This window comes from Ursus americanus, chromosome 35, assembly GCF_024610735.1.
Source record: "Ursus americanus isolate L20-20 chromosome 35, mUrsAme1.1.p, whole genome shotgun sequence".
Classification (NCBI taxonomy): Eukaryota; Metazoa; Chordata; class Mammalia; order Carnivora; family Ursidae; genus Ursus; species Ursus americanus.
In genome coordinates this window covers 11,344,123-11,372,009 of record NC_142161.1, presented here as the reverse complement: position 1 = coordinate 11,372,009, position 27,887 = coordinate 11,344,123, and the positions used below count along the sequence as shown (strand labels likewise).

Here is a 27,887-nt window from a genome sequence, read left to right as displayed (position 1 = left end):
GCAGAGGCAGAGGGAGAAGAAGCAAGGCGCCTCACTGAGGGCATGATCCCAGGACCCCGGAATCATGACCTGAGCCAAAGGCAGATGCTTAATCAGCTGAGCTGCCTAGGTGCCCTAGGAATAGTACTTTTAGGTACTAGAAGGCTCTTTTTTTTTTCTTTTTTCCTTTTTTCTTTTCAAGAGAGGAAGCGGGTTAGGGGCAGAGGGAGAGAGAATCTTAAGCAGACTCCATGCCCAGCATGGGTCTCGATCTCACAGCCCTGTGATCATGATCTGAGCAGAAATCAAGAGTCGGATGCTTGACTGACTGAACCACCCAGGTGCCTAAAGGCTCTTTTTAAAAATAAATAGTCATTTTAATTAATTATGAGGGCATAAAAGGATGTACAGTAAAAAGTCTCTCCGTATATTTAGAATAAAAGGTAAAAAAACCTACAGTAGTGACAAGGCTTTAACCTTTTAAAGATTTTGAAGATAGTATTTGTTTGAGAGAGAAAGAGAGAGAACCCAAGTAGGGGAAGGGGCAGAGGGAGAAGGAGAAACAGACTCCCCACTGAGCGCTGAGCCCTACTCGAGGCTCAATCCCAGGACCCTGAGATCACAACCTGAGCCAAAGTCAGAGACTTAACCAAGTGAGCCACTCAGGTTCCCCTAACCATTTAAATTGCGTTCCTACTTTATGTCAGGTGTTAGAGATAGGGTGGTGACCAAAACAGATACAGTCTCTATTTTTTACTGTGCCTAGTAGTCTAAAAGAGAAGGCAGATATTAAATAATTATAGAAATAAAATTTTGGTTATAAACTGTGATAAGTGCAATGAAGATTAGGGTGCTGTGACGGTATATAGAAGGGACATGACCTGGCAGGGTAGGGGTAGTCCGAGTGGCCTTCTTCGAAGAAGTGGTTTTTCTTAGAGATATAAAGGATGAGTAAGAGTTTATGGGGTGAAGTATGAAGAGGAGGTAGAATGGTGTTCAAAGAGGAGGCAATGTGTGAAGAATTTGAAATGGGGTAAGTATGGCATGATTGAGGACCTTGGAGAAAACTAGTGTGACTGGGACAAGGAAAGTTTGCTGGAGTGCTGCGTAGGAGGTTGGGGCTAGATGGGATGGAGTCTTATATATATGTTAAGTGAAGCTTTTGGTTTTACCTTGAGAGAAATGCAAAGGCAGTGAAATACTGCAAAATAATGACTGATGGGATTACATTTGTCTTTCAAAAACATTACCTGCTCTTTTGGAATAGAATAGATGGGTAGAGAGGACAGAAAGAACAAATTCTTCTAGACTTGGTAGATTATGGTCCAGAGAGAGGTTTATAGTAATAGAAGTAGAAAGAAGTGGATAGAGATAGATTTAGGAAGTAAAATAGTCAGAAGTTGAATGATGGGATATGAGAGAGTGAGAAAGGTATCATGGATTACTCAGGTTACAATGGATGATGATGCCACTCAGTGAGAGAGAACACTGGAAGAGTTTTGAGGGGCTGAGATCATGAGTTTGGATTTGGCTGGATTCTCATATCTGCCTCTGCATTCAGCCTGCTGGATTATGTTTTGATAGAAATATATGAAAAAATCATCCTCCACAAATGTCTTTGGAAAAGGGAGGAATGTTGTAATTTTTAACATAATTATGGATATTCTTTGATACTGTACCAAAACTGGACAAGTGATAGTTTCTTAAGGGTTAGTTATAATGTGGATTCTGAATCATATCAATGAGCTTTTGGTACTCTGTTACATAAAATTTATTGGTCTCTCTTGTACTTTGAGTGGATTTTTTATTAACCCATGCTCAAGCTTGTAAAATTGTGCACTGGTTATGGATTTACCCAGCTATACAGATAATCCAAATGTTGACATATGTCATTCTACAAACAAACTCACATTTGTTTAATATGAATACTGAGCTCATCAGGAAAGTTTCAATATTAGGAAGCTGTCTAGCTCATGGTGGCAGATACAAGTTTTCCAGAATTGTCATTTTTGCTTGAAAGCTTTAATGTTATCATTGGCAATAAGTACCATCAGTTGTTTTCCTTGAAGTAGAAGGCTTACTTCGTTAACTTTTGAGAAAATGTTTGTCAGATTTCCAAGTCTGAATAATCACAGTTTGTCTGAAGTTCTTTCGAGTAAAAATGGTATTACATGAAAAAAAGGTCTAGTTCAGCTCTCCAACAGTTACACAAGTACTTTCACTTGACACACTGTCATTCTTCAGGAGGCGGACATGCTTTATACTTACTTCCCATTGCCTGAAGTAGTTTATTAAAAAGATGGGATTTCAAGGGTTGCGATTTAGTAAAATTAATAATTTTTTTTTCCTTCATCAAGGTTATTCGTAGTGAAACTGCCTCCCCCCGGCCCCCCATGTCAGAGCTTGGCCGTGAAGAATACAGCTGCTAGTAGTACAGTTCATTGCCCCTGCCTTGATTCACGCTGAAATGGTGGCTGCTTCATCCACCATTGCTTTTGATTCATTAGTGTACATGTCAACAGAGGAAGAAAGTGATTCAGAAAGAGAAAGAACGATTGTGTTGAATTGTGGTGAGGGGTCAAGTAGGGTGAAGACTGAAAGTGTCCTTTGGATTTAGCTACATTCTCAAGGACATTGATCTTGATGAGAGCTGAGTGGAGTGGTGGTGAGGGACAGATTTGAATGGGTCCAGGAGTCAGTAGGATATGAAGAAATAGAGCCAGGTAGTGTGGAAAACTTTTCCAAGAAGTTAGATTGGAATGGGGGTATGGGATTTTGTCGTTCAAAGGTCAAAAAGATAGGAGAGAGAATATCCGTAGTGTTTAGGATTCTGAGAAACTGGGAGAAAATTGGCTTCTGTTAAGACCAGTGCTTTTTAAACTTCAGTGTGCATGATGTAAATCACCTGAGGACCTTGTTAAGCTGCCGATTATGATTCAGTGGGTCTGGTGTGCTGCCTGATAGTCTGCATTTTATTATGCTACCAGATAATGCTGAAGCTGTGATCAGAAAATCTTATGTTTAGGAGCAAAGCTCTGATCTGCTGGTAGAGAGATGGGTTTTATTTTAGGTAGTGTGTTCTTTGTAAAACAGGGAAGATGGAGAGATTAGATGTAGATGTTTTAGGTTTGATGGTTAAAAGTTTGAGGGATTTCTGTCTGATGACCTCTTTTCTCCTTGAAATAGGAGATTGAAAAGAATGATAGCATCTTGGATTGGTATGGGGAAATAATTATGCTTATAATTTGCTAGTAGCTTCATAACAGATATCTCTGTCTCCAAGCTAACAATAACTAGAGTCATATCTTAAAATATTTTTCATGGTCTTTCCCCCCCCAGCTTTATTGAGGTATAAATAGTCTTAAAATAATTATTTGACCGTACCACTCTATTTTACAAAATCTTTGGGTCTTTACCTAATGGATAAGAGTCAGATGCCTTCAAAGACTTCTCCTGTGTTCTCACAGTACTACTAGCTACATATTACTACTACTTTTGTTTTTCTTTTTCCCTTTGTCTTTTTTTTTTTTTTTAAAGATTTTATTTATTTATTTGACAGAGAGACAGCCAGCGAGAGAGGGAACACAAGCAGGGGGAGTGGGAGAGGAAGAAGCAGGCTCATAGCAGAGGAGCCTGATGTGGGGCTCGATCCCATAACGCCGGGATCATGCCCTGAGCGGAAGGCAGACGCTTAACCGCTGTGCCACCCAGGCGCCCCACCCTTTGTCTTTTTAAAAAAAAGATTTTATTTATTTATTTGAGAGAGAGGAGAGAGCGTGAGCAAGCGTGAGCGAGCATGAGTGGGGGGGGGGGGGACTGAGGGGACCCTGGGATCATGACCTGAGCCGAAGGCAGCCACTTTACCAACTGAGCCACCCAGGCACCCCTGCTTTTGTTTTTCTGTTGCTAAGCATAGTGCCTGGCATATAATAGCTAATAACCAAATATTGAACAAACTGAAGAAGTTATTTATATTGTGCTTGCTTTTCATTTATGCCTAAAATGCCTAAAGAAAGTATTTCTGGAGTCATGAAATTGGTTGGGGAGCATGTAAGAGGAGGAGCATTGTCTTCTTCTCTGTAGTACAAACAGTGACAGAATCAGTATATATTTTCCCTACCACCCTGCATTTATGTACCTATTTTTTCCATATTAACTTCTGTTTTCTTCTACCCCATGACAGAGTAATAGGGAAGTGAAATTACTTTTTTTAATTAACCCTACAGCTGATCCTTCCTTGAATAAGGAATGTTCATTATTTCAAATACATATAATCCTAAGAAGTTAAATAAGTAATTTCTGTTTACAGAAATCAGCTGTTATGTACTTCTTTTCAGTGGACAGCAGAAAGAAGTGCTAGAAGATGAGAACCATTCTCTGTAAGGAGGTTCATAGACGATGATCTTCAGTGAGCTTTTGTTAAATTCACCAAAGTGTCTGTCACCTTAAAATACTAAAAAAAAAAAAAAAAACAACAACCCACTCTTCTTTGTAGCTATAAATAATGTATACTTTGCATACTTGTTGACTGTGTCATTAGGCCTTTGAGTTCCTTAGCGCCAAGCACTGTCTTATTCATCTTTGTATCCTACCCTCCAATACCTAGCATAGTACTTGGCGTAAAAAAGTACTATTTATTCAGTAGATATTTGTTGAATGAATTGCAGTTGGATTTGTGTGTGTGTTTTAATTGGGGAAAAGCAAGTCTACATATTAGAATTTTACTCCTTTTTCTTTGAGAGGGAAGGCCATAATTTTCAACTGCTCTGCCAGGAGTTATTTTTAGTTAAGCAATACAGAGAGAGTCAAGGCTGGGAGCAGGGACAAAAATAAAAGGTGGAATGGATCAAAAGATGTATCTTTATGAAACCAAATTTATTAGACTTCTACAGTTAAAATTTTGTTTTAGTTCTTTAATAAAGAAAATGCCCAATTTACAGACCATATTCAGTAAAATATTGCCACTATAACTTTATTTATTTATAAAGTTTAATTTTATATTTTAAATCTTCAAAAATGTTGGTCCAAGTCCAAGTGATACAGTCTAGAAAAAGGATACAGTAGTTATAGTATAAAAACTATTACAGTTCCCAAGGAAATTATTTCTCTTGGAACCTCATGAGAATTTTTTTATCTCGTTTTTTTGTTTGTTTGTTTTAAGTTTTTATTTATTTTTTATTTTTATTTTTATTTTTTTAAAGATTTTATTTATTTATGTGACAGAGAGAGAGCCAGCGAGAGAGGGAACACAGCAGAGTGGGAGAGGAAGAAGCAGGCTCCCAGCGGAGGAGCCCGATGTGGGACTCGATCCCGGAACGCCGGGATCACGCCCTGAGCCGTAGGCAGACGCTTAACGACTGCGCTACCCAGGCGCCCCTGTTTTAAGTTTTTATTTATTTGAGAGAGAGCGAGAGAGAGCACTAGCAGGGGCAGAGGGAAGGAAGAAGTAGGTTCCTTGCTGAGCAGGGCGCTCAATGTAGGGCTCTATCCAGGACTCTGGGATCATGACCTGAGCCAGAGACAGATGCTCAACCGACAGAGCCACCCAGGTGCCGTATCCTTGTTTTAAGTTATTTATCTCTGCTTTCATCATGGAAACATTCTGATGTCATTGCAGATAGTATTTTGGAAACCATTGCTTAAATTTGTATTCATCTGAAGTTTCTTCTTTATCTCATTTGTGTGGTTGACTGGTCTGGTGGTTCCATATAGATGGGGTAATCTTAATATTTCCTAATTAAGCTATTTTTAGGTCTATAAATTGTTATAGTATGGTACTAGGTTTAATTATATAAAAATAATTTCTGCCCATAATGTAAGAGATAAATCTAGCAAATTTTAAAGTTTGAAAACCTCTTCAGTTATAAATAAACTTTTGTGCCATGGATGTATACTTTTAGCACTATTCAGGGAGGGCAGTGATTATGATATGCATGATACTCATTTTTTTCTTAAATTTATTTAAATTACACACAGTAAAGTTCTGAGTTTTGACAGATGCAGGGTCATGTAATCACCACCACAATTGAAATTCAGCACAGTTCCATCATCCCAAAACATTCCCTAGAGCTTTCTCTTTGAAGTTAAATCCTTCCCCAATTCCAGTGCTTGACAACTAGTGAGTGGCCTGCTCTCTGATGCTATTGTTTTGACTTTACCAGAATGTTGTATAAGTAGAATCTCCTATACATTGTGTAGTATTTTGAGTCCAGCTTCTTAAATGTAGTCTATTGCTGCAGCAACATAGATGACTCTCAAATGCAGTAGATTTAGATTGCAAGTTCTGCCTTACCCTCTGTGGGTGGTGGTTCCAATGTTAGTGATTTCATAGCTTTTGTCATGGTATTTGGGTCTGTTCTGTATATGTGTTATTCAGAGTGTAATCTGGGACTTGGGTGATGAATTATATCATAGTTCAGTTGTCAAAGTCTTTGCTGCTGTTTTTCAGCTCTGTCCTCCACAGTGCAGTTTGGTAGGCGAGTTTAGGACTTGTTTTGGGATCCTTTTTTTGCTCTTTCTTTTCGGAGATTTCCCCTGTATCTTTTGGCTACCTGGAGCCCTTTTTACTAGTATTGTAGCTAGAAAACTGGGGCTTTCTTGATATTATAGCTAGACTTCTTCCCACCCACCTCCCCTCTCCTCTTCTCACCCCTTGTGCTTGGACTAGACTAGACTAAACTGCCCTTAAGGTGAAAGTAGTGAGAGAAAAAGAGAAGATAACAGGATTCTTCTCATGCTCTTTTGACCGTAGGGGCTCCTTTTCTTAGTTCCCACTTCTCTCCAGCACCTTAGATGTTCATGCCATCTCTGCTGCCCTGTGCAAGTGTCACTCAGGGTTTAGTAATGAGGCTTAACTCTGTGAGCCTTGCCTTGGGGCCAGGCAGGGAATAAGAAGCCCCAGGAATTTCTCCCCACACTCTCTGGCTCACAGAGACCCTCTTTCTTGGTTCTCTCTGAGTTTATGTTCTGTGTTCCTGCTACGTAGTTTGGAGATTGGACCCATCAAGGGGTCAAACCAGGAAAAAAAAGAGGAAAGAAAAAAAGCCCCTGAAACTCACTTCCATCATGGGTCCTTATTTAAGTTTTGACTTCCTTCCCCAATCCACCTACTGTGTACGTTTCAGGGTCCTCAGATAGTTGCTTTTTTGTTTTGTCCAAGGTTTTTGGTTGTAATCATTGGGAGAAATAGGCTGTAATAAACTTACTGTAGTTGACTTGCCCCAAACTTTAAATTTATTTCCTGGGATTGCAAAATACACTTGTTTCAGAAATTTGGAAAAATCAGAAAACTTTAGAGAAGTTTTTAGAGAAATTACCTGTAAGTACACTATCTAGTAATAAGCCATTTTAACTTTTTCCTCTAGTTTTTTTCTCTTCGTATTTTAACACGATGAACACCATAATGGTTTTTTTCTTTTACCTAATATCTTTATTAAACAATATTTGTATCATAATATGTTTTTAGTAAGTACCTCAATAAAACCTGCATAATCTGTCATATGGATGTGTCATATACTTAATTGTGCCCTTGTTATTAGATATATGGTTTATGTCACTGTGACCATCCTTGTATATACATTTTTGCCTGATAACCTTTTCTGAACCCTTGACTTGACAATTCATGTAAGAGGAGATCAAAGTTTCCTTAATCTGTTTGAAAATTACTTTTTGTAGTCTCACCCAATGTGTTTGAATGTAGTCTCTTATAACCATCTTCAAAATGGTATTGTTTTTGATAGAGGACCTTGTGGTTTTTGATTGTTTTGAACTCTAGAGTTCATTGTAGGAAAATCTAATTGAAAATAATGTTGTAAGTTTTCAATCCTGGAGGAATGAATGAGTAGGTTAGTAAATCTGGATTTTTATTTTTTAAGGGAAAATGGAATGGAGAGTTTAAAATGATGTTAATATATACCCAGCATGGTTTTGTATCTGCCTCCAGTATGTGTTCATACAGAAATAAGGTCTGTATTAGAAATACAGAAAGAAGATATGAATGATTGAATTTATTTTGGAGTAAATTTTTTGTGATTCTAATTAGAGACTCTCTATAGTCTGAAGTGTTCGTGTGTGTATGAATACAGCTTTAGGTTCTTTTGTATTTTCTTGGTGGGGGTTTGAGTAATTCTGTCTTTAATTTTAAAAGTTTATTAGTTCTTAGGGCACTTGGGTGGCTCAGTCAGTGGGGTGTCTACCTTTGGTTCAGGCCGTGATCCCAGGATTCTGGGATCAAGCCCTGAGCCAGGCTCCCTGTCAGTGGGGAGCCTGCTTCTCCCTTACGCCCCCCCCCCCGACTCATGCTCACTCATGCTCTCAAATAAATAAATAAAATAGTTTTTTAAAAAAGTAAAAGTTTATTAATTCTGTCATGGCCAGCCAAATTTTATGAAATAAAGTCTTTAAATGTTTATCAGTTTAGCAAAAGTTTAAAGGTGGTAGCATTTTGTGTGGTTTAGCGGTAGGAATATAGGAATTCTAAAATGCTTCTGGTGGGATTATACTTTTGTTTGTTTCAACTTATTTATTTATTTACTTATTTAATTTTTTTTTAGATAGAGCATGCATACAGGGGGCTGGGAAGGGCAGAGAAGAGGGAAAAAGAGAACCTTAAGCAGGATCTACACCCAGCACTCCTTGACAAGGGGCTTGATCTCATGACCCCGACATCATGACCTGAGCTGAAATTAAGAGTTGGATGCTTAACTAACTGAGTCACCTAGATGGCCTTCAAGTTTCTATTTAAATTTGCAATCAGAAATCTGTGTATAACTTTTGACTCCCCAGAAGCTTAAGTACTTAGTATCTTCCTGTTGACCAGAAGCCTTACTGATAGAATAAACAGGTACTGTTATTTATTTAAAATATTTATTTATTTATTTATTTATTTATTTATTTATTTATTTATTTATTTATAAAAAACCAAAACAAAACAAAAAACCCATGTATAAATGGACCTGCACAGTTCAGACCCAGTGGTCAGCTGTACTGATACAGGCATGTAAAGATATACCTCCAAGATTGTTCACTGCAGCACTATTTCAAATAGTAAAAATCAGGAAACCACCTCAGTAGTGATTATGTATGGCTCTTCAATATATTGGATGTTATATTGACATTAGAAGGATTGAGCTAGGTCTGTTTATATTAATGTGGGAAGGTGGTCATAGCATTATCAAAGAAATAAGCAGATTATAGGATACTATTTGTAGTATGATCTCACTTATCAGTAACAAAAGCTTGATGGTGATGCACTAGGTGATATACTAGAATCATCTGATGACTTGGTCTCTCACATGCCCTTGATACTGGCTTTTAGTTAGGACCTTTCCTTGGTTTTTAATTGGAACGCCTTGTAATATGGCTCCTTGGGCTTCTTCACAGTGTGGTGGTTGTGTTGCAAAAATCCAGAGTCCCAAGAGAATCCAATAGAAGCTTTTGTTGGCTCAGCTTTATTTTATTTATTTATTTATTTATTTATTTATTTATTTATTTATTTATTTTATTTCATTTATTTATTTATTTGTTTGACAGAGAGAGACAGCCAGCAAGAGAGGGAACACAAGCAGGGGGAGCAGGAGAGGAAGAAGCAGGCTCCTAATGGAGGAGCCTGATGTGGGGCTCAGTGCCAGAGCACCGGGATCACGCCCTGGGCCAAAGGCAGATGCTTAACGACTGCGCCTCCCAGGCGCCCCCTGGTTCGGCTTTAGAAGTCACAGAGCCGTCACTTTTACTGTACTCATAAAGCTGCCCAGATTCAAGTAGTGGAAACATAGGCCCTCTCAATGGGAATGAGTATCAGAGTCACATGAAAAAGAATATATGGAGGGGGTGCCTTGGTGGCTCTGTCGGTTGAGTGATTGACTTTTGATTTCAGCACAGGTCATGATCTCAGGGTCCAGGGATCAAGCCCCAAGTTGGCCCTGTGCTCAGTGAGGAATCTACTTGAGGATTCTCTCTCTGTCTGCCCCTCCCCCCTAAAATAAATAAGTAAATCTTTAAAAATGCATATATATATATACATATATATATGTGGGTATGTGGAATGGGAGATAATGTTGTGGATATTGTTGAAAAATACAGTCTGCAGCATCACGTAATTCTTCAATTCTCCATCCTTTGCACATGTTATTCTCCTTACTTGGAATATAATGGCTTGGAATATAATGGCTTGTCGGCTTAACCATCTTCTGCCATGTGTTTATCAAGCATTTTTTATGTTTTGATCCCTGTACTACACATTTTATAATCATTATCTCAAATCCTTGCAATAACTCTCTAAAGAATACCTTGATTTAACTGAAAAGTCTTCCTTTTTTGTGGTGTCTTCTTTTCCCCAAATCCCCTAAGTTGAATTTTGCCTCTCAGAACTTTTTATGGACCTACTTCTTTGAGGTTTTTATTATACTTATTTATTTTTCCTTGATTACATTATCTTTCTCCCTATTAAACTGAATTTCTTGAGACAGGAATTATTTTCATTATATTCATGTATTTATGTGTATATCATATGTATTTCATATATTCATCAAATATTTGAGTATCCACTAGATAAGAAGTCTGGGTCTGGTTGTAGGAAAACAGATAAGGCACAGACCCTGCTCTCTAGTAGCTCATGTTTTCATGGATAAGGCAGGTAAATGGGAAAATATAATGTAGCTTGATAGATGCTTTTGCTAGATGGATTTCACTGAGTGCTCTGAAACCACCCAAAGGGAACATAACTGGGAATGGGTAATGAGTTGGTTTATGTGCAGGCTTCTTAAGGAGGTACTTATATATGTTCTTTTTAAAGTGCCTGTGATAATTCTGAGTGGAGATAGTGATTGTCAGTTAGTTGGTCTGGGTTAGAGGTAACATTTTGGGAGTTTTCATGGTATATGGGTGAGATTTACATCCATGATGTATGAACAAAGGGAATAGATGAGACCAACTAGAGAGAGAAAAGCAGGGAGTTGAAGACCAAGGCTAGATAGAAAACCAAGGGAGTCACAAAGCCAAGAGAAAATTAAAAGGTGTGAAATACTCATTGTAGATTTTGGAAGAAATGTAGCAGAATTATTGGACATTGTGCTCATTTAAGGTTGTCGATTACAGATTTATAATGACATTAGTTTCCTTGATTATATAAACCTTGTTTCTTAGTTACTGCCTGTTGACATGGATTCAGACCTAGGGAAGGTCGTGGCTGTAGTGGTAGCCTGGGGTGGGGGGAAGCAAGGGATTTTTGAGGGTCTTGGTTGAAGAAGGTAGGTAAGTGCTGTTGAATAACCGTAAAGCTCAGGTTGAATTCAAAGACCGAGTTGATTATCTATCAACATAGGGTTTCTTTGAAAATGATATTAAGAAATTCTCTATTGGGATGCCCGGGTGGCTCAGTCAGTTAAGTGTCTGCTTTCGGCTGAGGTCCTGATGGTTCTGGAATTGAGTCCCACATTGGGCTCCCTGCTCAGCAGGGAGTCTGCTTCCCCTCCTCTCTCTGCCTGCTGCTCCCCCTGCTTGTGCTCTCTCTGTCAAAAAAGAAAGAAAGGAAGGGAGGGAGGAAGGAAGGAAGGGAAAAGAGAAAAAGAAATCCTCTGTCAGGATGCCTGGATGGCTCAGTTGGTTAAGTGTCTGACTTTGACACAGGTCATGATCCCAGGGTTCTGGGATCTAGCTCGGGTCAGGCTCCATGCTCAGCAGGGAGTCTGCTTCTTCCTCTCTTCTGCCTGCTGCTTCTCCTGCTTCTGTGTTCTCTTCTCTTCTCTGTGTCAAAGAAGTAAATAGATAGATACATAGATAAATAAAATCTTAAAAAAAAAAGATAAGGGGAAAAAAAACCTCCCTAATCAACAACTGAAGAGACTGTTTTAAGGTATTACCTGTTTATATTATAATGGTGGCTGCTTTTTTTTTTTTTTTTTAAGATTTAGTTATTTATGTGAGAGAGTGTGTGAGTGTTGGGGGGGTGGTTAGAGGGCGAGAGAAGGCAGACGCTTAACTGAGCCACCCAGGTATCCCAAAACACAGATATTGTTAAAAAGCTACTAAAGATATACACAGGCTAAAATATGAAGGAAAAATAATTCCACTAAAACGTTTAGAGTACTACCTTTTGTGTTATCTGTAGCCCATTTAAAGCTTAGTTTGTGCAGAGAAGTTAGAATAATGTATTTGATGTCATACAACTGAGATTTCTACTAAATGTAAATCATAGTCTTTCATATTTTAAGTGTTGATAAAATATAGAGGATATTGGTACCTCAAAAATTCTGCTTTTGATTATATAGCAGGCATTAGACTATTCACAGGAGGAAAGGAGAACTAAAGTTAATTAGTTCAATATGGTTCCAGCGTATGGAGCTAAGTGTTTAATATATATAATTTTATTTAATTTTCATATCACCCATATAAAGTTGTTATTTTTTAGATATTATCTATGCTTTACAAATGAGGAAACAGGACCACAGAGGTTACAAAGTTGTTGTTATGTTTTATCCTTATCTGTTAAACCCCAGATCAGCACTGGTTCTAATAAAACATTAATTGAACAATGTCCCTGGCCTTCAGGACCTTTTAATGTAAATAAGGAAATAAAGTGATAGATTACATAATGTGGGCACTGTTTATATGAAGTTTTAGGAACATGAAAGTACCACTTAGCGATTTGGGCAGGTTAGGGAGGGTTTTACAGAGCAGCTGATGTTTGAGCTGTGTATTGAATAGGAAATTTTTTTTTAACATGGTTTCAAGTTAATGTTGCTACCGTAAACTGTTGATAACTTGATATTTTCAGCAATGATAAAATTAGCATGTGAGTATTGTTCTGGAAACAAGCAATTTGAGAAATACTACTTTATATACATGCAGACGCAGTATTGAATGTGATGTATTATGTTACAGTTTTTATTTATGATTTTGTTAATATTTTGTTGTGAAGAATTCAGTAATCCTAGGTATAATATGATTTCTTTCACTACAGATGTCCTCCTCGCACTTTCTTACCAGCCCTCTGCAAAATTTTTCTTGATGAAAGTGCTCCAGACAATGTGTTAGAGGTGACAGCCCGTGCCATCACATACTATCTGGATGTATCTGCAGAATGCACCCGAAGGATTGTTGGGGTTGATGGAGCTATAAAAGCACTTTGTAATCGTTTAGTTGTGGTCGAACTTAATAACAGGACTAGCAGAGACTTAGCTGAACAATGTGTAAAGGTAAGTCTTAATTAAGTATTTACTGGCCCATTTGAAGATCACTAGAGAATAAAAAATATATTTTGCTAAAAAAAGAAAATTCTTTCATTATTCTTACTTTATTGAGAGTGGTTGACAACAGTGGAAGTCATAGTCTTTGTGGCACCAAATAGGATCCTGTATAGCTTGGGAAAAGAAATCTTATCTTCAAAGGAAAATTGTAGGTTACTGATAATGCTCTTTTGTGCTGGCTCTTGGGTTTCTGGTAGCTTTTTAGAGAGGTTATCCCTATTCTTAGCCAAAATGATTTTGTATGAAAATAGTTATGACAACAACCACAACAACTAATACTGATTATTAGAGTCAGGCATTAGACTAAACACTTTACATGTTTTAGCTCAGTCTTCATGACAACTTTATATGAGGTAGGTGCTGCTAATATCAGCATTTCTATTTTTTATTCGGAAAAAATTCAAGCATACTGAGGTTAAGTAACTTGGTTGGTGGTGATACAAGTAGTTTGTGGCAGTGCCAGAGTTGGAAAATTAGGAGTTTGAAATTAGGAAGTCTGGTTCGAGGGCCCATGGATTTAACTATTTTTTTGTACTTCCTTTAGAGGAGCTGTTTTGTTTTAATCCTGGTGAGACTAACTATAAACTTTATGTGACTTTGAAAGCACCAGTGCTGGGTCAGTAGTTTATTAGCATACTTGATGAACACATTTAGACTTTACATGACTTTTTGTTTATGATTCCTGTATCATTCTTGTTAAGATTCTTGATGCTCTGGGTCAGCAGTTTTCAAACTTTCTGTCTCAGGATCCGTTTACAGGTCTTATTATTGAGGGGCCCTTGAAGAGCCTTGTTTATATAGGCTATATCTATTTATCTTTACTATATTAGGTATTAAAACAGAAATTTAGAACATATTTATCTGAAAATAACAAACTCATGTGTTAACATACATTTTTACTGAAAAAATTATTTCTTTAGCAAATAGAACGTTAATGAGAGCAGTAACATTGTTAAGCATTTTTGAATGTCTCTTTAATAATGTCTGGCTTAGTAGAAGTCAGGCGGATCCTCATATCTACTTCTGCATTCAGTCCGTTGCTGTATCACATACAGCTTTTCAGAAATTCCACCCTACACTCCTGAGAGAATGAGAATGAAAAAGATAATTACTGTCATGGTATTGGTATTATGAAAAAAGTTTTCACTTCAAGGATCTTTGAAAATGTCTTCCCCACACTTTGAGAGCTGCTGTTACAAGTGTTAATGTCTTGATTTTCTGCTTCTGTGTCTGTAGATTTATTTCTGTCTCTAGATTCAGACAAAGAGGTATCTATTTTCCTGTTTAGAACTTTTTTCTCTTATTCTCTCTTTTTAAAATTTAATTAATTAATTTTAGAGAGCACAGATGTGCTACTGGCTGTTGGGGGTGGGGGAGGAGGAGCAGAAGGAGAGAATCTCAGGCAGACTCCACACTCAGTATGGAGCCTGACTCAGGGCTCGATCTCAACCCTGAGCTCGTGACCTGATTTGAAATCAAGAGTTGGACACCCAAACGACTGAGCTACCCAGGTGCCCCTCTGTCTTACTCTCTTGATCATATTCATGTTTCTTCTGGGACTATGATTTTACTGCATTGTGTATTCATTGACTCATATTATTTTAAATTCTTTCTTGTCTTTTACACCCTGCTCTCCCTTTTTCTCTTTTCTTTGAAGATTATTGTTATTAATTTATTCTTAAATGGTAGTATTTTCTAAGTTTCTTTTTTTATAAACTGTAACTTTGCCTAGATAATATAGTCTATCAGCATCAGTACTGTTCATTTGAATATGGCCCTCATGTTTTTATCTCTAGACCTGACCTTTCTCTTGAGTTCTAGACTCCATATTCAAAGGCTTGTTGGACAACTCCAACTAGCTGTCTGAATTCATGATCTTTTACTAGAGATACAGTTATTTTGATAATTGTCATCAAATTACCCACTCTAGGCAGAAACCTGTGCTTTTTTCCACTTCACACATGTAATTAATGATGAGCTGATTTTCTAGTTTTATTTCCTTTTGTTTGTCTCTGTTGTTATTGCCTTAGTTAAGCTCTCATCCTCTCTTGAATATTAATGCTTGAATTTTTTTTTGCATTTGCATCTATACTCTCCCTTATGCCCCATTCTGAGTTATTAACTGGAAATCTAATCATATTATTTTTCTGCTTAAAACATTTTTCTAGCTTAAAGAATAAACTCTAAATCTTCTGGTATGCCTATAAAAATCTGTGGATCCTGTTAACTCTTTAGTTCTACCCAAACTCCTTAAATATTAACATAATCTGGAAAATGAAAGTTAATTTTTAAAACATTTTATTTATTTGACCGAGCATGCGTGCGCATAAGCATGGGGGAGGGCAGGCAGAGGGAGAGGGAGAAGCAGGCTCCCCTTGGAGCAGGGAGCCTGATGCGGGGCTTGATCCCAGGACCCAGGCCCCCTGAAAGTTAATTTTTCATGTTTTGTCGTTCATAGAGTAAGTGTGAGGATGATGAGTAATGTAATAGGAAGCATTTATTTATTTATTTATTTATTTAATGTGTAGGACCTTTGTAAACTTTTGCCAAGTTATTTTAGTTGCTTAACTTGCCATGCAGGCTTCACCATCTGAACCGACACTGTTTGATATGGTAGCCATATAGGATGTTTCAAATGTGGCTACCCCAGAGTGAAATAAGTATAAAATATACTTGGGAATTTGAAGACTTAAAAGAATATGGGGCGCCTGGATGGCTCAGTTGGTTCAGCATCTGACTCTTGATTGCGGCTCAGGTCGTGAACTCATGGTCATGGGATCAATTCCTGTGTGGAGCTCCGCACTCAGTGTGGAGTCTGCTTGGGATTCTCTCTCTCCTCTGCTCCCCGCTGCTTATGCTCTCCCTGTCTCTCCAAAATAAATATAAATATATATTTTTAATCAGAGAGAGTGTGAGCACGAGCGGGGGGAGTGGCAGGCAGAGGGAGAGGCAGACTCCTCACTGAGCAAGGAGCCCAGTGCAGGGACTTGATCCCAGGACCTAGGATCTTGACCTGAGCCAGAGGCAGCTGCTTAACTGGCTGAGCCACCCAGGTGTCCCTAAAAAAATAATTAAAAAAAATAAAGTTAAAAAAAATACATTAGAGAATGTAAAATACATCAGTTTTTAACATTGGTAACATTGAAATGATGATGCCTTACATGTATTGGGCCAAGTTAAATATAATACATATTAAATATAATATTCAAATTAATTTACTTTTTAAAATGTGGCTGCGAATAAATTTGGAGGGCACATTGTTTTCTGTGATGCTAGAAAATTAAAATTGGACTTTGTATTCTTTTGTTAATTTTGATTTACTATTTTAGGTGTTAGAACTGATATGTACTCGTGAGTCAGGAGCAGTCTTTGAGGCTGGTGGCTTGAATTGTGTGCTTACCTTCATTCGTGACAGTGGACACTTGGTTCATAAAGATACGTTGCACTCTGCCATGGCTGTGGTATCAAGACTGTGTGGCAAAATGGAACCTCAAGATTCTTCTTTAGAAATTTGTGTGGAATCTCTGTCTAGTTTATTAAAACATGAAGATCATCAGGTAAATCATGGTTGCATACTTCGTATTCAAAAAGTGATTTTATAGTGTCCCTTATTTATCACTTTGATACACTGTTATTTGAACTTTTCACTTGATGAACTAGAGGTAATTCCATTTTCTCTTTTTCTCATTTCATATTTCTATATGGCGATCTTTTTTGTTTTGGCAGTGAAACATTTTAAATTATAAAAGTGATATGTTTATTTTTAAAATTTAAATATTTCAGAAATACGTAATTTTTAAAGCTGCATTATACTCAGTGTGGTTTGTTGACTCAGCACAATTTTGTTGACTTAAAAGGATACTTCTCACTGAAGTAAAATAACACAGTATTTAAAATCTTTTATGTGTAAAGTTTTTTTTTTGAATTAACATACTTTAGAAAATAAAACTTGACTTTTAAATGCCTGTTTACCATTCTGTTGTTAATTATATTTAGTTGATATCCATAGATTATTTTGGCAGAGTTGTTCGTAATAATAGTTAACATTTATTGAGCTTTTACTGTCCATCTAGTTTCTTTACATATATTATCTTAAGCTTGGACAGTGAATTATAGGTACTATTATCCCCATTTTACAGCTAAGGGAACTGAGGCATTGAGCGGTTAGGTGATATCCTTGGGTCATAGAGTTAGGAGAATGTGGAGCCAGGATTAAAATCTAGACAGGTGGTATGCCTTAAATCTTTGCTATAGCTGCCTTTCTTGTTATCTCAGTAATGAAATTAGCAGTACCAGCCCCTAGTCCTTTTTAGGTGAATTTTATCCATATGCATGTTCTTGATATCATTAGGTTTCAGATGGAGCCCTGCGGTGTTTTGCCTCACTAGCTGACCGATTTACCCGTCGTGGTGTTGACCCAGCTCCGTTAGCCAAGCATGGATTAACTGAGGAGCTGTTATCTCGCATGGCTGCCGCTGGTGGTACTGTATCAGGGCCATCATCAGCTTGCAAACCAGGTCGCAGCACTACAGGAGCGCCTTCCACAGCTGCAGATTCCAAATTGAGTAACCAGGTGTCAACAATTGTAAGTCTGCTCTCAACACTTTGCAGAGGCTCTCCAGTAGTCACACACGTAAGAGTGTTTTTGAATCTTTGATTTTTAATCTTTCAGTAAAAGTATTTTTGTGTAATGCAAATATATTAAACATTTCTCCCATTCCCTTTCTAGGATCTCCTGAGGTCGGAACTTCCAGATTCAATTGAAAGTGCATTGCAGGGTGATGAACGATGTGTGCTTGATACCATGCGTTTGGTCGACCTTCTCTTGGTGCTATTATTTGAAGGACGAAAAGCTTTGCCAAAGTCTAGTGCTGGATCTACGGGCAGAATCCCAGGACTTCGGAGATTGGATAGCTCTGGGGAGCGCTCACATCGGCAGCTTATAGACTGTATTCGAAGTAAAGATACCGATGCACTTATAGATGCAATTGACACCGGAGGTCGGAAAATATTTTTTAAAATATAAAAAGAAAACTGTGAGATAGGAATTATATAGGCAATTTCTAGTTTCTAGATTTTAGACAGTATTTTTAGTTTTGCCAGAGAATAGAATGGCCAACCTCTATCTTTCCTCTCCTCTCCCCATGTCTATAATTATCAGCCTGGTGCATGGTAAGACCTGAGTAAATGCCTGTTAAATGGGTAAATGAAATGAATAAAGGAAACTAGTACCCTGTTGAATTGTGTTATATATTTAGTTGGTTTTTTCTCTTATTTTATGTTTATTTTTAAGGCTTAAAGCCTTGTGAATCCTCAGTGATTTAAAAATTTTAGAATACCTTTTCTTAGCAGAATTTGTTGATGGATTATTTACTACTGCAGAGTTGACCTAAATGTTTAAAATTGACTCTGTATTTAGTGATTATTAATAACAGTCTTTAAATGGTTCCCACTGTAGAAAAGTTCAGTATTATTTTGTTAGATTTTTAAAAATTAATTTTTCTCCTTCAAACTTCCAGCCTTTGAAGTAAATTTTATGGATGATGTGGGTCAGACACTATTAAACTGGGCCTCTGCTTTTGGAACTCAGGAAATGGTAAGCTAATAAATAAAAGCTACTGTTTTAAATCAAAGATAGAACTATTAATAAGGCAACTTTATGATTCTTCATAATTTTACAGGTAGAATTTCTTTGTGAAAGAGGTGCTGATGTTAATAGGGGTCAAAGGTCATCATCATTACATTACGCTGCATGTTTTGGAAGACCTCAAGTAGCAAAGGTAAAATCCAGGTTTTTGAATTATTAATTTAATATTTAACATTTACATGGTTCTAAAATTAGAATGATATAAAAGCTTTTATTCTGATAAGTCAAGCTTCTGTGCCATCTCCATTCACCCCATTCCCCATTGTTCACTGTAGGTAAGCATGTTTTATCTTTTTAGTGTTTCTTAACATAGATAACAAGCAAAAAGAAATGTGTATACTTACTTCCTCCTTTCCTAATACAAAACGTGTAACATATTACATACACTAATTTATACTTTACTTTTTTCATTTAATAGTATACATTGAAGACCTCTTCCTGTTAGTATTTGAATAACTTTTTTACATCTGTATACTTGCCCTGTGTGGATATACTGCAAATTTATTCCCTGTTGCTAAGCACTTTAATTTTTCCAATTTCTTACTCTTGGCATGATGGCACCAAATAATTTTGTACATGTTTGTGTTGTTTTTATTTATCATTAAAGCAAATAATTTATTTGCCGAAGAATCATAGTATCTTTGAGTCTCAGATTAGCAAAGGACATTGGAAAGTTCTTTTTATAGTTAGAAATTGAGGCGGTTCAGGGGCGCCTGGGTAGCGCAGTCGTTAAAGCATCTGCCTTCGGCTCAGGGCGTGATCCTGGCGATCCGGGATCGAGTCCCACATCAGGCTCTTCCGCTATGAGCCTGCTTCTTCCTCTCCCACTCCCCCTGCTGTGTTCCCTCTCTCGCTGGCTGTCTCTCTGTCACATAAATAAATAAAATCTTTAAAAAAAAAAAAAAAAAAAAGAAATTGAGGCGGTTCAGAGAGGTCAAGTGATAAGGGTTGAACCAAATGTGTGGATGATTTAGGTCTCTAGAATCTTCATAATGTGAAGTAATTCGGCACAGTGCAATGTTAGTCTGCTACTAAGTCAGGCACTCTTGGATTCAAGCCTCAGCTTATTAGCAAGACGGTTGTGTGGCCTTGGGCAAGCTTCTTCAGTTTGATTTGCAGTTTTTTAAGTTAAATGTGTATACTATGCAAGCATGATTATTGTTATAATTAGAAAAAAATACATAAAAATGCATAGTATAGTAGTCAACACATCGTAGATGCTCACATGGTTGCTTTTATTATTGTCTTTACAGTATATGAAAATTTGGATTAACATCTTAGCTTTCTAACTTGGGAAAGGTGTTCTCGCTTCAAGGTCAAGTTCTGTCAATTTCAGTTGGTTAGTTATTAAAGAGAATGATGCTTCTAAGGATGATAAAAAAAAGTTTTATTGAACCATTTTCTTTTGACCTGTACTGTTTTGCAGTTATGAGTGCTTGGGTGGGAGAGAAGAAGCCAAATGAATCGTATCTCACCCTAACCTGACTTGATTATATGTCAGCCTACAGTGAGCGATAGCTGCTGTTACTAATGACAGGATAGGTAGGACTCACTGAGCACGGAAACTCTGTGCTAGCCAGTGTCTTAGGTATTTAACATGTATTATCTTTAATCTTCATAGATTCTTCTGTTTTTAATTGATCCTAAGGTACACCTCCACTTCTCCCCTTCACCGTCCATACACATTTTGACATCTCTTAAACAGGAAAATGTTGTATAATTGCTATTGACCAGATAGAAATTGCAGCATAGTGATCATTACCCGTTCATGCAACAGGAATAAAAAATCCTGTCTGATAGAGAGGCACTCAGAAATGCTGCATATCATTAATGCTCTTTATGGCACAGACGATAGCTTTGTTTGTAGAAATACAAATATTGTTGATTTTGAATAAAAAAACAATTAATTATGAAGAATTGTGCTCAGAATGTGAAGTTATGGAATACCTTATAGTTCATTTCTATTTTCTTATGTTTTTCCTTGTAATGTGTGGGAAAAAATCTTAAGTTTAAAAAATTTCTTTTAATGAGTTTAAAAAGAAATTCCAAGCAATAAGAAAGCATGTTACAAAATTTAACTGGCATTTTTTTTCTTTCTTAGTGGTACTTAATGATATATCTAATAATCTGTGGCATCCTAGATTTGATAAAATACTGTATTATTATGATTCAGCAGTTGGCTTTTTTTAGCCAGTACTGTACTTCTCAGATGTGTGTATGTATTCACTTATTTGTCAGATATATCTATTACATCAAACAAAGTTAGAAAAAGTGCAGCTCTGAGGCTGATAAGAAAAATATGAGATGTGTTCTCTGTTCAAAAGACCTTACTGTCGGAGCGCCTGGGTGGCTCAGTCGTTAAGCGTCTGCCTTCGGCTCAGGGCGTGATCCTGGCGTTCTGGGATCGAGCCCCACATCAGGCTCCTCCACTGGGAGTCTGCTTCTTCCTCTCCCACTCCCCCTGCTTGTGTTCCCTCTCTCGCTGGCCGTCTCTCTCTGTCAAATAAATAAATAAAATCTTTAAAAAAAAAAAAAAAAAGACCTTACTGTCTGTTGGGGAGATAGTCTAGTGTCCATTAAAATTGGCAAACTGTGTGAATTAGTGTTTTAGACTTAGATTTTGTAGTTCATTCTAGAAGAATTTATTTTACTTGGTAATTGGCAGCATATAGTAAATGAGGAAGACGATTACCATGTCACAAACATACACTATTTATTTCCTCTGTGTTAAGAAAATTGGTAGGAGTTTGAAGGAAAAGATGATAGGTTCACATGTAAACGTACTTAATTTGAGTTGTTAATAAATAACCAAGTGAAGTTAATCTGTAATTTTTTTCAAGATCTAAATAGACCATTTTTGAGGTTATATGTGCAAAATAGTGATTTGAATTGGTGCCTGCTTAAGTAATTTTGAGTCTGAAATCTATGGGTGCAATTTGAGGATTGCAGAGTTGGATATTGAAGGAGTAAAGTGTTCATTCTTATATTCAAATGAAATGTTTTTCTTTTTTAGACTCTGTTACGGCATGGTGCAAACCCAGATCTGAGAGATGAAGATGGGAAAACTCCATTAGATAAAGCTCGGGAAAGGGGCCATAGTGAAGTCGTAGCCATTCTTCAGTCTCCAGGTGAGTGGTAAAATCTTTCCTTTTAAGCCATCTGCTGTTATTTTTCAGCTTCACTTTTACAGATACAGCTTCTTGTGTATGTATTAACATTATATAAATGAACTATTCCTATGAAGGCAAGTAATTATATGCAAATACTTTAACATGTGTTAAACTTTTAACAGTATACCATTCAGTATTCTTTGAGACTGTGGGTGCATGAGTCCAGAATGACGAAACGAAATTTTTGTTTTTTTTAAAGATTTTATTTATTTATTTGTCAGAGAGAGGGAAAGTGAGAGAGCGCACTCAAGCAGGGGGAGCAGCAGGCAGAGGGGGAAGCAGGCTCCCCGCTGAGCAAGGAGCCCAATGCGGGACTCAATCCCAGTACCCCGGGATCATGATCTGAGCCGAAGGCAGATGCTCAACTGACTGAGCCACCCAGGCATCCCAAAAACCAAGAGTTTAAGGGGCATGGGAATGTCATAAAGAATAGTTGGGTATTGTGTAGATGAAGTACTTTGACCAGATTTTTAAGTTTTCACAGAGTAGATGAATGTGAAACCTTCGTGAAATAATTTCTAGAATCAAATGGAATATCCAAAATTTCCCTAAGTTGTGATTCAGCTCATGGGTGGGACTGACGTTCTTTAGTATTCTTGTGCTTTTGCTTTGGCAGCACATGTACTGAAAAAAATCGGAATAGTATTATTCTTACAAACACCTTTGATAGATACAGTATTTTAATTTCAGTTTAATTATTGTTAATTAGGGATACTTTTTTCCCCTTAAATATTTATTTGGGAGAGAGAGAGCGTGCACAAGCGTGGGGAGGGGCAGAGGGAGTGGGAGAGAGAATCTCAAGCAAACTCCCCACCGGGTGTGGGTTGTGAACCCTGAGATCACAACGTGAGCCAAAATCAAGAGTTGGGTGCTCAACTGACTGAGCCACCCAGGTGCCCTAGGGATAATTACAGATTGAAATTTGGTACCTCTTAATGTTTTTTTCATTGAAAGAAAAATGTTCCAAAAATTTATTTTATTAAACAATATTTGTCTGCAGGTGATTGGATGTGTCCAGTTAATAAAGGAGATGATAAGAAAAAGAAAGATACAAACAAAGATGAAGAAGAATGTAATGAGCCAAAAGGAGATCCAGAAATGGCACCCATATACTTGAAAAGGTTATTGCCGGTGTTTGCACAGACATTTCAGCAAACTATGCTGCCTTCAATAAGGTAGTTATTCGTAGTATCTGTGTTTACTAGTTAAATTATGCTATTTGTATAGTTCTGTTTATCTCCCTTTTCCAAAAGGGTTGAAGTTTATTTTAATATTGAAAAGGTATGGTAAGAATAAAATTTAGATTGGAAATTTGGAGAGTTAAATCTTTTCTTCTGATGATCTGACTTAATGAGTTTTGTGAATCAAGAAGACTAGATTCCTAACAGTTTCTGTAGCTCGATGAATATCAACTTCAGAGAAATTTCGGTAAGTACAGCAAACATATTTTGAGCTTTTACGGAGGCCTTTTTGGTAGACGCAGTACAAGATGTTCCTTAGAGAGTTACCCAAAGAAATGGGACTTGGCTTTCACTTACTGTACCATTCGTTGCAGGCTACTGAGGAAGATTAATAAGTTAATAAGAGTAATAAGTGATAGATACACCATCAGAGTTCTCTGGGAATATACATGATTTAACGTTTAATTGGGCTGTACAATTGGAGAAAACTTTATGTAGAAATGAGATTTAAATTGGGGTTTAAAGGATATTTGGTGGGGGGCTCCTGGGTGGCTCAGTCATTAAGCGTCTGCCTTCAGCTCAGGGCGTGATCCCGGAGTCCTGGGATCGAGCCCCACATCAGGCTCCTCCTCTGGGAGCCTGCTTCTTCCTCTCCCGCTCCCCCTGCTTGTGTTCCCTCTCTCGCTGGCTGTCTCTCTGTCTGTCAAATAAATAAATAAAATCTTTTAAAAATAAATAAATAAATACATGCATACATACATAAAGGATATTTGGGGATTCTGTAGGCAGACAGATTGGAAGGATCACTGGGCAACTTTATGAGCAAAGGCATGGAGGTGTGAGTCAGTCCATCCTGGTACAAATCCTGGTGACTCTCCTGTAGTGTGTCATTTCTGTTCATCTGTTGCTAATACTGTGGTCTGTAGTCTGTAGTTTGACTACTGCGGTTGCCTCTTAATTAGTCTTTCTTTTCTTTTCTCTCTTCTCTTTTATAATCTGGTACTACATATTAGTCTAATTTATTTTAAAAATTATAATTCTATCTCTTTCTGACTTAAACCCTCCAGTAGCTTCCATCTGGCTTTAAAACCTAACTCCTTTTTTTTTTTTTAAGAGAGAGTGAGAATGTGAGGGCACTGGGGGTGGGGGAGAGAGGAAGAGAATCTCAAACAGACTCCCCACTGAGCACAGAGCCCCAAAGCAGGGCTCCGTCTCACAACCCTGAGTTGAAATCAGGAGTCAGAGGCTTAACTAACTGAGCCACCCAGGTGCCCTTAAAACCTAGCTTCTTAACTCTCAGACTTGCAAAGTCTTACATAAGCCCCACCCACCTCTCTGACCTCACTTAGTACTACCTAATCCCTAGCGCATTACACTTACAATAAGCTAGCCTTTTTTCTGTTTTTGGAACATTCCACGTACATCCTTGCCTTAGGCCTTTGGTACTTACCTTTACTGGAAACGTTTCTTATCCTTGGGTCTTTTGGATGGTTTGTTGCTTCATATCATTTAGGTCTCAGTTCAAATGTTCCATCCACTGATGTTTTTGTCCATCTAATTTAAATTTACCCCTAGGATACTTTCACATAAATTATGATGTTTTACTCTCTTTACAGAGCTTTCAGTGTCTGAAATCTTGCTCTTTTTTGACTTTTGTTTGTTTTATTGTCTGTCTCCCCTCCAAAGTGAACCCCTTGAGAGCTGGCCTGTGTACAGCTATATTCCTGCAAAGACAAAGCGGTATAGAACAGGGCTTGATACTTAGTAGGTCTAGGTCCTCAGTAGATATTTAGAGCATAATTGAGTGAGTGTGTTTTGTTAGCAGTTGTAAGTATTTTAATATTAATGGAGTTAGTTTGGATTAATGGGATATGTTTGGATAGCTCAGTGAATAATGTTAAAAAGGTAGACAGGCGCCTTTATGATCTCTGAAGGCCTTTGTGGCCCATGCTAATGAGCCCATACTCCACAGTTGAAGTAGGGTCATTAAATACCTATGAGGATATTTGTCACAGTTGATTTTGTGATTTATGAAGATTCCATTGGCAGCCCAGTGGAGAAAAGTACTGGAGGAGAGTAAGAATGAAAACAGACTATTTAAGGGTTCTTTGCAATATGAAGTTCAAACAGCTGCTGAGGGACTGGGTTGTTGGGAACAAGTTCAAAAGGTTGAGAGATGGGTTGTATAGGGATTGATGACCAGTTAGTTGTGAGAGGTGAGGGAAAGGAACAGGTGAAGAATGAGTGCTGAATTTTTGATTGAGTGATTGAGAACTTGGTTTTGGATATTTTAATAAAAAGGTCTTTAGTACATGTAGATTTGTAGGATTCAAGTGCCTAGGAGTTGACATTAAAGTGCAGGCAGTCTGCTTTAAGTAGGAGAAAAGTGTCAGTAAAATAATTCACTGTGAACATTGAAGTACTTGGTTTTTATTCTTCTCCAAATAGCTACAGAGCTGTAGGTGTGAGTGGGGGCCACTTTTTTTTTTCTTAAACAAAACTTAGAATCTTCTTGAGGAGTGAGCAAGTTCAATTTTGAACAAGATAATTTTGCCTAAAAATTTTAGAGGACTAGCTGTCATGCCAATGAAAGAATCCAGATATATTTGGAGTAGAACTGCTTCATGGTAAGGTCATCAGAAAATTATAAAGTATGCCACCATTTAACAGAGATCCTTTTTAGATGGGTCTTTTCTATCATTTAATTGTGGCAAGTAAGAAAGCATAAGCCTTAGTTAAGAGCTCAGACTCTGGAGTCAAGGCAAAGTGGGTCCAAATGCCAGCATTGCCACTTCCTAAATACATGGCCATGAGAAAGGTACTTAACTTCTTTTATCTTAATTGGTTTATCGCTAAAGTGAAGATACTTACATTAAATTCTCTTTAGGTTTGAGAATAAAAATTAGATATGTATTAAGTGTTAGCATGGTTATGCCTAATATTTTAGAGGTTTGGCTCAGGTCATGATCCTAGGATCCCGGGATCGAGTCCCGCATCGTACTCTGTGCTCAGCAGGGAGCCTGCTTCTCCCTCTGCCTGCTGCTCTCCCTGCTTGTGCTCTCTCTCTGGCATATAAATAAATTAAAAAAAAAAAACAAAAAACTGAAAGGCAGACAATAGATTAGTAAAGGCTTTAAAACAGGATTGCAATTTTCTTTCTTATTTTTAATGAATGATGTGCTATGAACAAACTTACATACCATCCGTTGTAGGCATTTTAAAGAGAAGACTTTACCTTTGCATGGTGTCTGGCTGTGTAAACTACTAAAAAAAAAGAACACAGTATTCAGCCTTGCCTCATAGGAGAGCAGTTTTAATTGTGGAGTAGTGTGTAAAAACCTGGTTGTTCCAAGAGTCCCCCCCCCCCCAGTTTTAGAGATATAATTGTATTAGTTAAAAGTCTGCAATGTAATGATTTGATTTATTTAGTCCTTTATATTGTATATCTAAACAAATTCTAGGTGGATTTAAAATAAATAAACCTTAGGAAAACAAAAGGAAATATTCTTGAATGGTTATCGGAATTTGATAGAAGAGTGACTTTCAAAGCTTGTTTGTGGTAGTACTATTATGTCAGATTTATCTAGATTGTCATTTAAATTTAGTCTATGTAAAAGTTTGACAAACCACTTCTCAGAAATAGTGTTACCCACAGACAGTAATATAAAGTCATAATCCAAATAATGCCTGCAGATTGGTATTTATTTGTTAGCAGGTGTGACCAAGGGATAATATTTTCTTTATGCAAAAAGCAGTATATTTTATTTTTCAAATTTATTTATTTATTTATTTATTTACTTATTTATTTATTTATTTTAAAAAGATTTTTATTTATTTATGTGACAGAGAGACAGCCAGCGAGAGAGGGAACACAGCAGGGGAGTGGGAGAGGAAGAAGCAGGCTCCCAGCGGAGGAGCCCGATGTGGGACTCGATCTCATAACGCCGGGATCACGCCCTGAGCCGAAGGCAGACGCTTAACGACTGCGCCACCCAGGCGCCCCTTAAACTTATTTTTTTTAAAAAGATTTTATTTATTTGTCAGAATGAGAGAGAGAGAGAGAGCACGCTCACACAAAAGCAGGAGTGGCAGGCAGAGGGAGAAGCAGGCTCCCCCCTGAGCAAGGAGCCCAAACAGGACTCGATCCCAGGATCCTAGGATCCTAGGATCATGACCTGAGCCAAAGGCAGACACTTAACCAACTGAGCCACCCAGGTGTCCCAAAGAGCACTATTTTTTTTTTCAAGATTTTATTTATTTATTAGAGAGAGAGGCAGTGAGAGAGGGAACACAAGCAGGGGGAGTGGGAGAGGGAAAGCAGGCTGAGCAGGGAGCCAGATGCAGGGCTCGATCCCAGCCCTGAGCTGAAGGCAGATGCCTAATGACTGAGCCACTCAAGCGCCCCCCCCCAAAAAGCACTATTTTTTAAAAGAGCACAAATTTGTGGTAAAAATATAAGAGCCAGTTAAGTAAATGAGCCAATGTTATTATGGCATAGTGTTCAAGAAACTAACATGGAAAAATGTTAGGTGTAATTACTGAGGAATAATTGACATAAAATCATAGGATATTTGAGGTGTATGTGTTGGTGATTTCACATATGTATATGTTGTGAAAGGATTCTCCCCATCTAGTTAATTAGCACATCTGTCACATCACATGTTTA

General features: G+C 37.6%; 1 protein-coding gene and 1 non-coding gene across 12 annotated transcripts in view; one reads left to right on the top strand and one right to left on the bottom strand.

Annotated features, from left to right (window-relative positions):
* HECTD1 (HECT domain E3 ubiquitin protein ligase 1) overlaps positions 1 to 27,887 on the top strand; it is an 83,595-nt gene that overhangs the window by 5,213 nt on the left and 50,495 nt on the right. For all 11 annotated transcript variants that reach the window (XM_087859096.1, XM_087859095.1, XM_087859094.1 and 8 more), the window contains exons 3-10: positions 12,938 to 13,172; positions 16,553 to 16,780; positions 17,575 to 17,856; positions 17,953 to 18,223; positions 18,743 to 18,819; positions 18,905 to 19,003; positions 21,884 to 21,998; positions 23,041 to 23,215. In XM_087859096.1, the coding sequence (XP_087715222.1) occupies positions 12,938 to 13,172; positions 16,553 to 16,780; positions 17,575 to 17,856; positions 17,953 to 18,223; positions 18,743 to 18,819; positions 18,905 to 19,003; positions 21,884 to 21,998; positions 23,041 to 23,215 (1,482 nt within the window). The remainder of the gene's footprint in view (positions 1 to 12,937; positions 13,173 to 16,552; positions 16,781 to 17,574; positions 17,857 to 17,952; positions 18,224 to 18,742; positions 18,820 to 18,904; positions 19,004 to 21,883; positions 21,999 to 23,040; positions 23,216 to 27,887) is intronic.
* On the bottom strand, positions 26,373 to 26,517 carry LOC123795823 (small nucleolar RNA SNORA15). Its single transcript, XR_006780608.1, has one exon. It is a non-coding gene; the product is annotated as a small nucleolar RNA SNORA15 (small nucleolar RNA).